At 44.7% G+C, this 16,462-nt stretch overlaps 1 protein-coding gene across 1 annotated transcript in view; it reads right to left on the reverse strand.

Annotated features, from left to right (window-relative positions):
- Positions 1-4,507: 4,507 nt before the first annotated feature.
- The window catches only part of LOC144763413 (vomeronasal type-2 receptor 26-like), a 211,566-nt gene continuing 199,611 nt past the window's right edge, over positions 4,508-16,462 (reverse strand). Inside the window, exon 3 of the mRNA XM_078648992.1 lies at positions 4,508-5,430. Within this exon, the coding sequence (XP_078505118.1) occupies positions 4,508-5,430 (923 nt within the window). The remainder of the gene's footprint in view (positions 5,431-16,462) is intronic.

Consider the following 16,462-nt stretch of genomic DNA (forward strand, 5'->3'; position numbering starts at 1 on the left):
TAGTGAAAGGGTATATGGATGGAAGGATGGATGAGTGAAAGGAGTGATGGATGGATGGGCTTGGAGATGGATGCATAGGTTTGGATATAGATGGGTGTAGGGACAGAATGGTGAAAGACTGAATGATGGATGAAAGATTAAATGCACAACAGAATATAAAGATGACATTGTGGATATCAGCAGGTGGAAGGAAGGATGAATGAGTAGATGCATGGATGGAATAGACACGAGAGCTCTTCTGAGGATTGTCGTAAATACATGTTTAGTTTGCATGGTGCCATAAGATTTTTGGTATGAAGTTGGGGGCATTTTAATATTTTGGCTACTCCCTTGACTAGGCCCCACCAGTAATTTCCTGAACAGGACGACCAAGATGGCAGGCCACCGGGCTGGGCAGCTCTCTGTCCCACACCGCAGACTTGTCTGCAGAGCTGGGCTCCATGTCCACGCTTAAGCGCTTCCATACAAGCCTCCATTATAGCGCCTGGCGCCAGGGTAGAGGAGGCGCTTTGGAGTGGGTCCAGCGAATCGGCTCATTCAACGCAGGACAGAGGAGGAGGCCTGTGGAGGTGGGGGGGGAGGGCCGGCAGCGAGGCCACCTTTGCACGCAGGCTCCCAATTACAAAGATATTTGGCGCACGCTGGCAATTAATGCCAACATGGCAGAGGATGAATGGAAACCGCATAGCGACCCGCAGGGATGAGGTGGCGTCTTGGGGGAGTGTGGTGAGGGGAGAGAAAGTGGGTGGGAGGGGTCGGCTGATGGTGGGGAGCATGAAGAGAGCGGGTGAGAAAAGACTGGAACAAGTGAGGTACACAAAGGAGGACAGGGAACAGAAAACATAGACAGGAGATAAAACTCATGATACTAAACTGTTTTCATAGCTGAGAATCTGTAAAGCTTTCACAACACTGGTTGGAGCCATGTCAACTAGGGAAACGGAGAGAGGAGGGAGAAAACGGAGCAGGAGAAAGAAGAAAGGTGGGAGGAGGGTAAGACAATAAGATATGGAGTAAGAGGTAGAACGATAGTAAGGAAAGATAGGGAGGGAGGGAGAAAAAGGGAGACAAATAAGGGGAGGGGTTGCGAAGCTAGGGAGAGACAAGATAAGGAGAGAAAGAGCTTTCACTCTGTAAACAATTAACAAATCTTTGGCCACATAAATCATGCTTCTAATTTACCTCTTGAAAAGGGAACAGCGGAGCAGAGCATCAGGGAAACAAGCACGCGAGTGGTGCGTGCGTGCGCGGAAACAAGTCCGGGAGTTCTGTGCGCGCGCTAAAATAAAATGTAAAAATCTGCACCAAATGTGGTGCACGCGACGGCAAAAGTATAAGCAGGCTGGCGAGTGGAGTGCGATGTGCGCGCACCATGACAAGAGAGGAAAGGCAGATGGTGCCTCTGCTCGTCATTGTGCGCGTAACCGCACGCTCTATGCCAGACAAAAAGCTGTGGTAATACTTTTAACAGCCCACTTACTAAATGTCTCGCAAAGCAGCGCATGCGCTGGCTCAGGCGAGACCTAAAACCTGAAATGCACGGTATCTCAACTTAATATAAACTTATTTTCACTTGTACTTATGTTGGTTGCCTATGTACTTACTTGTATACTATTGTGCCACCTCCTCTGATGTGTCTATAAAATGTACCTTTTGTTGCCAAATCTTGTCCTGAATTTTGACCTCCATTCCTGAATTTTTGTCTTGAATTTTGACCCTTCGTCCTGAATTTTTACACTCATTCTCGTTTTGCTGTTAATGTTGCGTAATTTAATCAGTTCAAGATTAATTCTCACATCAAATATTTAAACACGTAATTGAGAACATATTGGTATTTTTTAATGCTGTGGGGATTGCCCATTCAGGGCGGGATTGCACTCACACCAGTTTGCAAATTTGCATGTTTAAGTATGGCGGATACCGAGTGAAAGAAGGAATTCCGCTGTCCTTTGATGATGTCTATTAGATATGGTATTTAAAATTTGTTTTCAACCGGCGCCCGTCACCATTGACAAAGGCGGCTGCCAGAACGTGTCTTGTCGAGTTTGTTTGACCTAATAAAGTTTGGGGTTTAACTGTTCCCGGGAGTGCTGGTAATTTCTTTACCCTGAGCCTGAATTGATGCACGGCGTCCGTCTCCGCGCTGCACAGCAACCGACCGCGAGTGAAGGGAGAAAACACGGAAGAAGGAGCGTGATATTCATATGTATATGTATATACACATATACATATGTATAACTATAGTGAGCAGTTTTCCCCAAAAATTAATTTGTGGAGAGTCCCGAAAAAAGAACAACATAACAACACATACTAAATTAAAGAACAATTACATTCATGTTTTTAACATATCAATACAATACTAATATCATTAGTTCTTAATTTTTATTTTGGATGTTTGCATTTTTCCGAGTGTGACATTACTTCCAAAATTCAGTATATCCCTGAAAAAGGGGCAGTTCACTTTTGGCTGTGAAACAAATGTTGGCAGTACAACATCAAAGTAACCAATTATTGCACTTGATATGAACGGAAAGTGAGGCTATTGAAATTTGAAATTGTTTGGCTGCACTAAATCAATACCATTTGAAGACGCAACACTGAATTTTGAAAGTAATGTTAAGTCCATAAAAATTCAAACCTGCAAAATGAAAATGAATAACTAATGAAAATAATAATGTACTGATACGTTCAAGAATTACATTTAATTGTTCTTTAATTCAAAATGTACTATTATGTCTTTCTTTTTTCGACTCTCCACCAATTTGTAACATACATTGCTACAGTGGTTTATGATATTTTGGCCCTTGAGTTGTTTTATTAGGGTTTTATCAACCCGGTGTGTTGAGTCCAGCATGGCCGTTATTACCCAAAACCCCTTGATTTTTGTATGTGTTTACTAGCTTCCCAAAAACGTAGAAAATCTGCAACCATTGAAAAGATGCAAATGTACTACTTTTTGCAATTCATAAACACTGTCAGTTGTAGGCTCGGAGAGCTGCTCCAGGGTCAGTTGTATAGGTATACTGCTGGCAATCAAACACATAAAAAATGTGATGGGATGAATACTAACCACTGGCAATTACTCGGGGTGGCATTCAAACATTGTTGTTTACCTACTGTTCAACACTAGACAGAGGGCCTGACTTAGGGTTTGGAAACAGAGTAAAGGCAGACAGGTTGGTGGAGGACTTTACATTTGCCACCCTCCCTTTGCTCCACATGCCAAATTTAGAGATCCCTCAGACATACTGGCTGGCTGTTAAACTTTACCAATTTATTTTTATTTTTTACAAACAAACTCCCAAAGCGTGAGTTTGTAATTAAAAAATAAAAACAAAATAATGACCCCAACATTAAGGGAGTTTACTACTGTGGTGTGGAGGCACTGACGGAGAGTAAATAAACGCCATCTGACTGTCCAGTCTAAATAGGACAGAGGATTGAATGGCTTTTCTCTGATGGCCTCAACCCTGCCGGGCCATCGGAGGGCGTTTTGCACCAATGGAGTAAATGTAACCCCATCAACGTAAAACTTGCAGTATGCCCATATAAAAAGCAGGTGAGGGAACCATGACTTTGGGGGACAGGGTGCACTGTCGCCATTACAATGTAATATCTGTCTCCAAACTCTAAATCAGCCTCCTCAGCCAATCAGTGTTGACCCTGCTCCTCATGGGAACAGTGCATCTCAAGTCTCTGTCATCTCATCCATTCTCTCCGGAAGCAAGTTCTTTTCCAGTTAAAAAATTGAGACTACACACCTCCTAAATCTCACTGACTAAGTTATGCCACTGCCTGTCAGTCACAAAATCATTGGGTGTTTCTGTAAACACCAACCTCAGCTACAAGATTCACATAACATAGAAGAAGAAAATTACATCACACCAATTGGATCTGATCTGCAAAGTAAGGACGTTTTATTAGATTTAGCATTCAGAACTGTAATTGAAGCATTGACTCCAGCCACTCACTTCAAAGGCATTGCTTTGCTGTTTGGTGCCCCAAGACACTCCCTACTTGCATAAGGCACATCCTACATATGGGACCAGCCTGATCAAATGTATTTGGAGGCAAAACATAAACTGACCGACTGTCAGAAAACAACACTAGAACCCACTGCCTGCTAGAATCACTTTAAAGACCTCCTATATCATGTACAGGGAGGTCATTTTCTAACTGCAAATTCAAGTACACCACAGTATCTGGAATGGCTGCCAATGAAGAAGAGGGCTCCTAGGCCCCTATATCATCCAACCTGTTGCCCTTTATCTATGTTGCCCAAGTCATTACTCTGCGTTCTTCCTCTCAATACCATGTATCTCCCTAGTCTGACTTATTTGCTGTATCCCTTCACAGTTGTACCCCAGCTCTCTTTTAACCTACACCCTTGTACAGTGCTCTGTTGTTCACACTTTACAAATTACATGCATGCATACATGCACCACTAAAACCAGAGATCAACATATTGATCAGACCATTTATTTGTTACCAGACATTTAATAACAGTTTATTTAATTTTTATCTTGGATACTTGATTTATTCTAGTAAATTGTTTTCCGGCATTTAGTTTAGGGTTTAAAATTACAATGTAACATTTGGGAAGAAATATACAGCCCAGCACTCCGGCACTAGAAGAAATAATAGCAAAGATTTCCACAGCCACCATGTACTTCCCCTTTGTGCTGAGGTATGCCGGGAGAAAGGAAGACCAGACACTGAGGAAGATCATCATGCTGAACGTGATCCACTTAGTCTCATTAAAGCGATCTGGTAGATGTCTTGCCTTAAAGGCCACAACAAAACTGAGGCAGGCTAGGAGACCAAGGAACCCCAGCATACAATAGAATGCAGTCTGTGAGTTTTCGTTACATTCCAGAAATATACTTTCCACAGAGCCATTCAAATTGAATTCGAGGAAAGGAGGTGAAAAGAGTAGCCATGTTATACAGATAAACAACTGTGTAGATAAACAGGTGATTATTATTAAAGATGGAATTTTGACTGGCAGCCACCTCTTGTATTTACTATTTGGCTCCCTTGCTTTAAAGGCGAGAACAACAATCAAAGTTTTAGCCAATATACAAGATTCACATAGTGAGAAAACAATGCCGAACACCATCTGGCGGAAAATGCAGCTCCTGTTCTCAGGCCTCCCAATGAACAGTAGGGGGCAGATGAAGCAGAAGATGAGGGAAATGAGGATGAGGTAGCTGATGGTTCGGTTATTGGCTCGTACGATCTGGGTCTCTCTGTGCTTGAGGAACACAATGAGCACGGAGGCTGTGGTCAGAGCCAAGACAAGGGAAACAACAACTAACACTGTGCCAAGGGTCTCTTCAAACCTGAGAAACTCTACATGTTTTTCAATGCATTCATCTCGCTGAGGGTTAGACCAGTGATCTTCTGGGCACTTCAAGCAGTTTCTCATACCTGGAAAAATTCAGAAAGGTCGAATTAGCATATTTAATTCTTTCTAGCAAGTGATTTATTTCACTTGTGCAATTGTGTCTATAGATAACACACAATAATTAGTCATGCATATTACTTTCCTCATATTGGGTGATTTTAATGTGTTGGTGGAGTTCCCTAATAATGCTCACCCAGCAGGTTCCATCAGAATGCTAATCATGTTACATCTTCAGCAAATGCTCCCCACCTGTACAAATCTGGAGACTCCGATATACAACCTGATTTTTGTTTGAGAAGCTTGTAGTCCTTAAGGATATTGTTCCCCAGTTCTGGACTGTCCACTGCTAATTAAGTTTAGGGTAGGCAAGGACAAGGATGGTTAGAATGGTTAAAACAAGATGGATAGGTGACCTAATTTGATACAATCTTGGGTGAAGTTTCAGCCAATGATCTTATAGTCGCACTAAGAGGTAGTTCATATTAATTGAAAGAGTGCCCGGTGAATAATTTATGTATGTATGTATACTAGTATTTATAGAGCACAACTTTCACTTCAAGGATCATCATGGCGCAATATCAGACAGGGAAACTACGGAATCAGATGAGTGAGAAAACTAGAGCATCTGATGCTCTGTAGATCCAGGTTTTCAAGGATTTCCGAAAGGCTAACCGAAGATGGATGGGTAGAAAATACCAGGCTTTAGTCCCTAGTACTGCTACAGATTTACTTCCTTTAGAAATGTAGCTAAAGCAGGGTAGTGAAAGAAAATCGGCTGATGAAGATCTATGGGTTCACTGCGTCACCGAAGGTTTGACTCTGGTCCTTAGATAGTTGGGACCATCCGATCTAAAGGCTCTCTAGGTGATATTAGAATCTTGTAAATATTCTTTTGTGAATAGGCAGCCAGTGTAGGGATGTTAATGCAGCTGTGGCTGAGAGCCGCAAAACCATTTTAGGACAAGACTGGGCGAGCTGCGGATTTTAGACTATCTGTAGATTCTTCAGGACCAACTTGTTGGTCCCTGCATAAAGCTGTTACAGTAGTCCAATCTAGATGTAATAAGGGCCACTGCAATTGACTTTCTCGCCACAGAGACTTTATGAGATGGAAACAAGTGCCAGCCACCGGAGAGCACTTGTTGATGAAAAGATAATAAGGTGTAACATTTCACTCCAAGATTCTTCAAACTGTCTTCTGTATTGGGAGGAGGAGGAATATCTTTAGTCCACCAAACACTGGGTGAGAAGGTGTTGGTTTTACCCAGCAACATGATCTCTGTTTTTTTGGTGTTACTATTCAGATGGTTGGATTTCATCCAATGGAATACAGCTGTGAGGCAGTGCTGCAGAATTTCTTCCGTTGTGTTAGAGTTTTTATCCAATACAATACTAGAATTAACAGAGTATCATCTGCATAGGAAATAGCTTCCATGTTCAAAGGTGATGTCAAATTTAACAGGGGAGCCATTTATATATTAAACAGTACTGGGCTCAAAGCAGAGCCCTGTGAGAGAGAGAGAGAGAAATCTGTTTATTTAGACCGTGGTCATTAAACTTCGAGTTCATATAAAATTAAAACATTACAATCCAAACGGTAACAATGATACGTAATGATCTCTAAAATCACACAATTGCATTTCTAAGTTGCTTATACATTTCTAATAAAACCCTACTACTATAGGCCCATACATTTCAGTATTTCCAAAATTAAAAGTCAGCTAAAATGTTAAAAATCTCTAAACATAATAAAATAAGCATTTACAATCTTTAAAAAACCTATACAAACATCATTATTATTTTACAAAGGTTAAGACCATTTGAACTAGACGTGCATCGGGCTTTAATAATGTCTCCTGCAAGGGTAGGTAATAAAATGAGTCACAATCCTTTCTTGAGCTTTTCCCTGGCCAAACGGTTTATACCTTTCAGGTAGTTCCCTAGTGCAATTGCAGTATCCAATTTTTCCATTTTTATTAGTAGTGTAGCTGCTTGCCCTCTTGAATTTATGCCATATTTTATAAATAACGGTCGTAAGAACTGTTTCCTCACTCCTAAACCAGTTAGGCAATCCAACAATATGTGCAAAATATCACACTTCGTCTCCAGTCCACACTTACATAGACCATCAGGATATAGCATTTCTGCTTTTCATCTCCCCTCCAGTAGCCAAGGGTTAGTTCCAATTCGGATTTTCAAAATCTCCCACCTTAATCCGTAGTTCGGCAGGGTTTCTAAGTATGGATACCATGCATCATTTTCCCATGCTTCTATCATACATTGAAACAAATTTATCTTTCTCAAGTATTCTATGTCCTGATGTCTTGATAGCTCCCTTCCTTGTGCTCTTAGTGCGCCTTTGGTGAAGGAGATTTCTACTGGATTCTGATTAACTCTCAGAGCCCTGTGGAACACCAGATGTTATGTGCTTCTCTGCTGGTTGATAATGGCCAAGGGTAACTACTTGTCTTCGGTTGGAACGAAGTTCAAGTTCAAGTTCAAGTTCAAGGATTTATATAGCGCACTACTCACCCAGAGGGTCTTAAGGCGCTTGGGGAGGGGGATTATTATTTATCGAATAGCCAGGTTTTGAGTTCTGTTCTGAAGGGGATGTGGTTCTGTGTAAGGCGGAGGTGAGTGGGTAGTGAGTTCCAGGTCTTGGCCGCCAAGTAGGAGAAGGATCTACCTCCCATGGTGGATCTTTGGATACGCGGAACTGCGGCGAGGCCTTGATTGGAGGATCTTAGTTGGCGGGTGGGTGTGTAGAAGGATAGTCGAGTGTTGAGGCATTCGGGTCCTAGTTTGTATAGGGCCTTGTGTGCGTGGGTGAGGAGACGGAATGTTATTCTCTTGTTGACGGGAAGCCAGTGGAGGTCTTTCAGGTGGCCGGTGATGTGATCTTGGCGAGGGATGTCCAGAATGAGTCTCGCTGATGCGTTTTGGATGCGTTGGAGTTTTTTCTGTAATTTGGCTGTAATTCCGGCGTAGAGGGTGTTTCCGTAGTCTAGTCGACTCGTAACCAGTGCGTGGGTGACAGTCTTTCTTGTTTCGGTGGGGATCCAATGGAAGATTTTTTTGAGCATACGAAGTACGTTGAAGCAGGAGGATGAGACGGCGTTGACTTGTTTGGTCATCGAGAGTGAGGAGTCTAGGATGAAGCCAAGGTTACGTGCGTGGTCTGTGTGTATGGGTGCTGAGCCCAGATCCGCAGGCCACCATGAGTCGTCCCAGGCAGAGGGGGATGATCCTAGGATGAGCACTTCCGTTTTGTCTGAGTTGAGTTTTAGGCGGCTGTTTTTCATCCAGACGGCTACTTCTTTCATGCCTTCGTGAAGATTGGTTTTGGCGGTGTTGGGGTCTTTGGTGAGGGAAAGGATCAGCTGGGTGTCGTCAGCGTAGGAGATGATGTTAAGGTTGTGTTGACGCGCGATGGAAGCGAGTGGACTCATGTAAACGTTGAAGAGGGTGGGACTGAGTGATGATCCTTGTGGTACACCGCAGATGACTTCTGTTGCCTCTGATCTGAATGGGGGAAGTCGGACTTTCTGAGTTCTCCCCGCTAGGAACTAGGTGATCCAGTCCAAGGCTTTTCCTTGTATGCCGATGTTGTTGAGACGTTGTATGAGGGTGCTGTGGCATACCGTGTCGAAGGTGGGGGAGAGGTCAAGTAGAATGAGGGCCACTGTTTCTCGGTTGTCCAGTAGTGTTCGGATGTCGTCTGTTGCAGCGATGAGGGCGGTTTCGGTGCTGTGTTTGGCTCGAAAGCCGGACTGTGAGGGATCGAGGGAGTTGTTTGATTCGAGGAAGGCGGCAAGTTGGCTATTGGCGGCTTTCTCAATGACTTTGGCAGGGAATGGGAGGAGGGATATGGGGCGGTAGTTTTTAAGTTCGGAGGGGTCTGAAGTTGGTTTCTTCAGGAGGGCGCTGACTTCGGCATGTTTCCAGCTTTCTGGGAAGGTAGCAGAGTTGAAGGAGCAGTTGATGACATCACGGAGATGGGGTGCGATGATAGAGTCAGCTTTGTTGAAGATGTGGTTGGGGCATGGGTCGGTTGGCGAGCCAGAATGGATGGAGTTCATCAGGCGGATGGTGTCTTCAGTGGAAATTGGGTTCCAGGTGCTGAGGTTGTTAGAGGGCGGTTTACGTTCTGAGGGTGGTGGATAGTGTTGTTCGTTGGAGCTGTTTCCGAAACTTTTATGTATGTCTGCGATTTTGTTGTAGAAGAAGGAGGATAACGAGTCGCAGAGGTTTTGGAAGGGAGTGATGTCGTTTGAGGCTGCGGTGGGGTTGGTGAATTCTTTGACGATGTTGAATAGTTCCTTGCTGTTATGGGCGTTGTTGTCGAGTCGATTCTTGAATGCAGATTTCTTGGTGGATCGAATCAGCTGGTGGTGCTTGCGGGTGGCTGCCTTGAGGGTGGACATGTTGTTGGTGGTTGGGTTTTTTCTCCATGTTTTCTCGAGAGTACGGCATAGCTTCTTGGATTTCTTAAGGTCATCGTTGAACCAGGGGGCCTTTTTGCTGTCTTGTTTGGTGCGATGGTTTTTCAAGGGTGCTAATTCGTCAGCGCTGTGAGTGATCCATTGTTTGAGTTTGATGGCCGCTTCGTTTGGGTCCGATGAGAGGGCGGGTGGGTTTTGGTTGAGCGAAGTGAGGAGTTGGTCGGTGGTGATTTTATTCCATTTCCTTCGGGGAATAGGTTGTGGGGTGTTGTGGGTCGAGGTGGTTTTGTAGCTGAAGTGAACACAGCTGTGGTCCGTCCAATGGAGAGCTGTGGTGTGATCGAAGGCGATATGTTTGCTGGAGGAGAAGATTGGGTCGAGCGTATGTCCGGCTACGTGGGTGGGGGTATCAACAAGTTGTTTGAGGCCGAGATTGGCCAGGTTTTCAAGAAGGGTGGTGGTGTTGCTGTCGTTATTCTTTTCCAGGTGGAAGTTGAGGTCTCCTAGTAGAATGTAGTTCTCGGATGCGAGGGCATGTGGACTGATGAAGTCAGTGATGTCTTCGCTGAATTGTTTACGGGTTCCTGGAGGTCTGTAGATGAGGGTGCCTATAAGTGTGGTCCTAGGGTCGGTGTGGATCTGGAAGTGGAGGTGTTCGGCGGTTGTGAGGTTATCGTCGGAGTTGGTCGTGATTTTGATAGTGTTCTTATGGACGATGGCGATGCCTCCTCCTGTTTGGATGGTGCGGTCTTTTCGGATGATTTTGTAGTTGTCCGGGATGGCTATGGCGATGTCGGGTGTTGATGATGCGTTCATCCATGTTTCAGTAAGGAAGGCGATGTCCGGTGATGTAGTGTCCAGTAGATCCCAGAGTTCAGTGGCGTGTCTGTGGATCGAGCGGGTGTTTAGCAGGATGCACTTCAGGTGATAAGAGTCAGAGCTGTTTTTGGGGTTAGTGGATGTGGTATGGGTCTTGATGCTGGTATATTTGCAGGAGTGGCAGGCAAAGGGACCGTGGGTACGTCCCGGGCCAGCTTCGTAGCATTGCGGTGTGCGTCCGGGGTTAAGAGCTAGAATGGTGGTGGCGGCATATGTTATGCGGGTGGAGTGGGGTTTGCGAGGACCAGGGGGTCTGGCGCTGGGCGCGGTCCAGGCGCGGATGGGCATAGACGGGCTTACCTTTGGCGCACCTTCGGCGCGCATGGGGCGCGTCTGCTGCGCGTGAACGCTGCACGCAAAAGCATCTGTCATATATGGATAGGGGAGGGGGAGGGGCGTGGGAGGGTCAGCTGGGAGGCGGGAGCGAGGTGCAGGGAGGGTCTGGGACGGGTCAAAAGAGCAAACACAAAATGGCCGTAAAGTAAACAATGCTGCGAAGGGTCCCCAACAACAAGAGCCACACTAGCAATGGAGCGCTATGGGGGAAAGAGCACCTCAGGTCAGCAGGGGCAAAGCGCCACACCAAGTAGAACCACAAAGCGCTATGCAAAGCAGATCACGAAGCGCACCACTATCAGAGCACAAGCGCAGTCAAAAGCAAGGCACAGAAGCGGTATTTAAATATTAGAAATGCGAGGCAGTAATCGCCACTATCAGAGCACAAGCACAGTCAAAAGCAAGGCACAGAAGCGGTATTTAAATATTTAGAAATACGAGGCAGTAATCAGCTGAAAGGTACGATACCAGGAGAGGAGGTGAGGGGAGCGACCGCTTCTGGAAGAAACAGGACGGTCAACGAAAGGACTTCAGCCATGCTAGCCCTGAGTGGACGGTACCATAGGTTTTGAGTTGGTCCCCAAGAATATCATGGGAGACCGTATCAAATGAGGCCAAAAGGTCTAATAGAATTAGCACCTCATTTTCCCCTGGACTAATGCAAATTTGAGAGTTTCAGTGATATGTAGTAATGCGGATTCTGTGGAATACATGGGCCTGAAACCCGATTGGCTTGGGTGCAGGATATTCACCATTTCTAGGAAGGGAGTCAATTGCGTATTAACTAGTTTCTCAGTGATTTTACTGTGACAGGGTAAAAGAGAGATTGGACGAATGTTAGAAAGGATCTCAGTGACAGATACTGGCTTTTCTTGGAGGGGTTTGACTACTGCGATTTTCCAAGTTGATGCTACTTCTGCTTGTGCAAGTGAAGAATGTATTATCTTATTAATATTCGGGTTGATGGTGTCAATGATAAGAACTCTTCTGAGTGTTTTTTTCTCAGCCATCAACACTGTGCTTTCCCTTCACATCCTGCAGCGTAATCAGGCTCGTCCATCTTTACCTTGATATGATGATTCATTGATGAAAGCCAAAATGGTGCCAAAAAGTTGGAAAGGATCTGATTAACGAACTACACCACTGAGGCTAAACTGAATGTTCAGGATGAATAAAAAGTTAAAATAGCTAGTCCTCACCCGCAAGGCAAATCGTTCTACGAACAGGATTTTTGGAGCTCGGAACACCTTGAAGTAGATATTCTTGATCATACGCTGTTTGTTTTCTCATTCTGAACTAATTATACTCAGCAAATGTACAACAAATTGTTTATTTTTTATGATAGCATTGCTATGATTTGTGCCCACCTAGTAGTCCCTCCTCCTGGCTCTCATAGCTCACTAGTACAATTAATCCAGCTACGGATTGTAAGAGTCATGGGAACCTAAGGTGTTTATGTTCTTCAGTTTGAAACAGTTTACCCATAAGTTGTTTTGGGATTTGGTGAACTCTGTTACTTCTGGATCACCTCCTGATCCTTTTCCTCCTGGGGTCTCAAAAATAGTAGCTGTTTGTCTGGCAAACCCTCTTATGAACATTTGCAGTACATCCATTGTCAATGGGACCTTACCAGTTGAGTGGAAAATGGCTTTGGTTCTACTATTACTGAAAAAGACCAATTCTGACCCTTTCATCTTAAGCAATGTTCACCCTATATTGTTGCTGTCATTCCCTGTGACCATTCTGGAGAAATGTATCAACACTCAGCTCTCTAGATGTCTGTAACAGTATATAATCTTGGGCTCACTATGGACCCACTATGAACTGGCTTTCGTCTTGCTCATGGGCTGGAAATGGCCTTGGTGTCTGTCTTGGATGACTTTCGAGTGTCAGTAGGTGCTGGCCATTCAGGAGACTTTATGCTGCTTAACTGGCCCGCCGCCTTCAACATGATATCACATGACAAATTGCTTTTAAGGCTGGCTGAGGTAGGCATTCAGATTTCAGTCCTTCAATGGTTTAAGTCTTATTTGGAGAATAGATATCAGACTGCTCACCTCGCTCCATTTTTTTATGAGTTCAATGTCTTATGGCAGAGTGTTCCTCCAAGCTCTTTGCTGAGCTCATCTCTTTTTAATTTACACATCCACCCTTTGGCTGAGTGTAGGAAAGCCATCCTTTTTGCCGTGGTCACCACCATTTTTGACTGATTCTGGTGGCTACTGACTCTGAAGGCGCCCTGGGCTCTGTTAAACAGGGCCAGGGCTAGTGATCTGTCCTCTAGAGGTATATGGTAGTTGGTATAATTCTAATTGGCAAAATCTACCTACATTTAAGGCCCTGGGATATGGAAGGGCTTTGAGGTTTAGAGACCCCAGTTGACTTAATGCACTTTAGTGCTCACTGCTGTGGAGTCTGTTGTCATTTTAAACCCAGGCCTGCCTTGCAGTCAAAGTTCCAAACTACTTTCCTATAACATATACAACACCCCTAAGGTCTACCCTAGGTGCCCCAAAGAGCATGTGCATTGTTGTAAAAATCAGGGACAAAATACAATATGTTTTATATGCCCTGGTGGAGAAAAATAGCTAAAGTTGTATTTCCCTATTATAGTGTTGCTAACCCTATAGGCTAACACTGGGAAGGCTTTATTAAATGTAATAAAGTCTGTCTTTGCACTGGAGCTAGTAATACCATTCAAAGTATCAAATTGTCACTTAAATTCGACAACTTGCCAATGTTGGTTTTAATGTAACAATCATAGAAGAGTAGTTTTAGAACTTACTGTCCTGAAGTTTACCTAAAACAGCTCTGTAGCAGCCTCTTTTGATTGATCTGCCTTTGACAGCCTGAGCCAAGCTGTGCCCTGAGTAGGTGTGAAGAGTCCTGGGGCTACAATCATACAGGCATTTGGTGGGAAGAGATTTTCTTACTGTAAAAGCCTGGGAGATGAAAGGGGCTGGGGAGATAAGCTGGGCATCAAAGGCAGGAGAACAGATGTCATTGGACCCAAACCAGCCCCTACTTCCGTGATCTCCAGCCAGATGGGAGCCTCTCTAAGTAGATTAGGAAAAGGGCTGGTAGGGATGTGTAGGCGGTTGTTAGCCACACCATTGGGTTGGGTTACAAAGTTACACACACCAGGGAGAGAATTTCTCCATTTTGATTTATTTTTGCACTGCCCTGCTGGACACTTGGACTGCACCACAGAAGTCTTGTACTCTGAAACACTGCACCTGCTGCACTTCCAAGGCTCCACAAATAAAGGACTGTGCCTTACTCAAAGGAAATGGTGTGGACTCCCAGATCAGCAACAGGTACAACAGAGCTAGAAGAAGCCACTTTGAAAATCAAATAGAGGATTATCACAACTGACCAGTTGCAACTGGATTTTCCAGGACTTTCCAAGGGGAAATCTAGAGTCTCCGAACTCTTGGCTGGTGCAACTGGACCCTTATTTTCCACAAAGGAACAAGAAATTGCAAAAACTCAAGGTTTGGAAACTTTCTGCAAAGTTTCGCAGAAAAACTCCAGCAGTAGACTGGCTAAATGTTGAGGGTCAAGCCGCCGTTGTTGACTCACTAATCGGTCTGACAGCGCTGGTTTGTACCACTGGAAGCTCCGGAGCTCCTCACTATTGACATTGAGGACAAAGGCTTCCAGGGACTTACCAAGGCACGGCGTTTCAGTAGACTGCCATGGTTGAATTTGGACTTCACATTGAATGATAAAATCAGTAACCTGGAACGCCTTGAGAAGAAACTCATCAGAACAAAATTGCACGGACACTTTCTTGCACAATGCTTGACGTCTAACATCATCCCTGTAGGCTTACAGGTTAAGGTGGAACCGGCAATTTTTGTCGACGTCCCGAAATTCAGGGAGGGTTTCAGTTTTGTCGCGAACAATTGTTCGCGACACTGGATGGTGCTTGGCATCGAAACCGCCAATGAACAAATTTCCGTCCTAACAAAACAAATTGCTGATCTAAAGGCAGAAATAACAAGTGACTCAACTCTAACTAACTCCAAGGAAGCTCTCACCAAACTTGTATCCACATTACAAGACTTTGAAACAACGACTATAAAGAAAAAATTGGAGAAACTTGCACGAGACCTGAAATTGTATGACAAGAAGAAGACATATCCCTATCTTCAAGAAGAGTATTACCGACAGGACTCCCAGGGTAGATTTACCAACCGTGGACGTGGTGCCTACAGGGGAGGGAGAAGGAACTTCACAACCTTCTCAGACTCTTCTTATAGTTCAGGTGAAGACACAGAACAAGCCGGACCCAGCGGATACCAAGGAACATACGGCCCCCCCTACCAACAGAACTCTTTTTTAGGACAGGGTGGTTGGAGACCCCCACGGGGAAGAGGCAACAACTGGACCAGAGGGTCGGGCAGAGGCCAACAGAACTCGAGGGAAGAATGGGACTCGGGCAGAGGCAGAGGGATGAAACAGGTGAACTTCCCGGCCCAAGAAGAACACGGGGAGAGATCGACCCGCAGAAAGAACTACAGGTGGTGAGAGATGTACCGTCCCCTGTGATCAACATTTCGAAATATGTACTGAATAAAGAGGAACTGAGAGTGCTTAATCGCGGGTTATCTTTTGTACCTACCGCATTACCCAATACTTTCAACACTCTGGCAGAACTACATAATTTTTTCCGAAAGATCAGACTCAGATATTTCTTTAAAGACAGACCGATGCAACGCCCCTCTTCCACGACTGGGCTCAGGGTCCCTTCAACTTTTGTTCCGCCGACCCACACTATGACCCAACGAATCCTGGCCTATGAAAGCCTTGTCACACGGGATGTAAAGAGGATCCTGGACGAGAGGAAATATATCAAGTTCAACACGAGTAGGGCTGAGAAACAGGCGTTAATGTCCCTGAAAGAAAACAAAACCGTGGTTGTCAAACCCGCCGACAAGGGCGGAGCCATTGTAGTTCAGGATGTGGAAGACTACAAGAATGAAATCCTGAGACAACTAGGAGACGGGATCAGCTACAGGAGACTGCCTGGTGACCCCTCCAGAGATTTGGCCAATGAAATACTAAGAACCACTCAGGAGGGCCTGGACCAAGGTTTTCTATCGGATAAAGAATTTGGATTTCTGAATCAAAAAGATCCTAGGATACCAACAATTTACACTTTGCCGAAGGTGCATAAAGACTTGAATCGACCACCGGGACGACCAATTGTCTCCGGCTGTGGCTCGATACTGGAACCTCTATGTAAATATATAGATTTCTTTCTAAAACCTCTAGCCGAAGACACCGCAACCTACATCCGGGACACTACACACACCATCAATTTGGTGGACGGAAGCCCATTTGATTCTCAACAAGAGCTACTGGCGACGTGTGACATTGTGTCACTTTATAC

This window comes from Lissotriton helveticus, chromosome 1_1, assembly GCF_964261635.1.
Source record: "Lissotriton helveticus chromosome 1_1, aLisHel1.1, whole genome shotgun sequence".
Taxonomy (NCBI): Eukaryota; Metazoa; Chordata; class Amphibia; order Caudata; family Salamandridae; genus Lissotriton; species Lissotriton helveticus.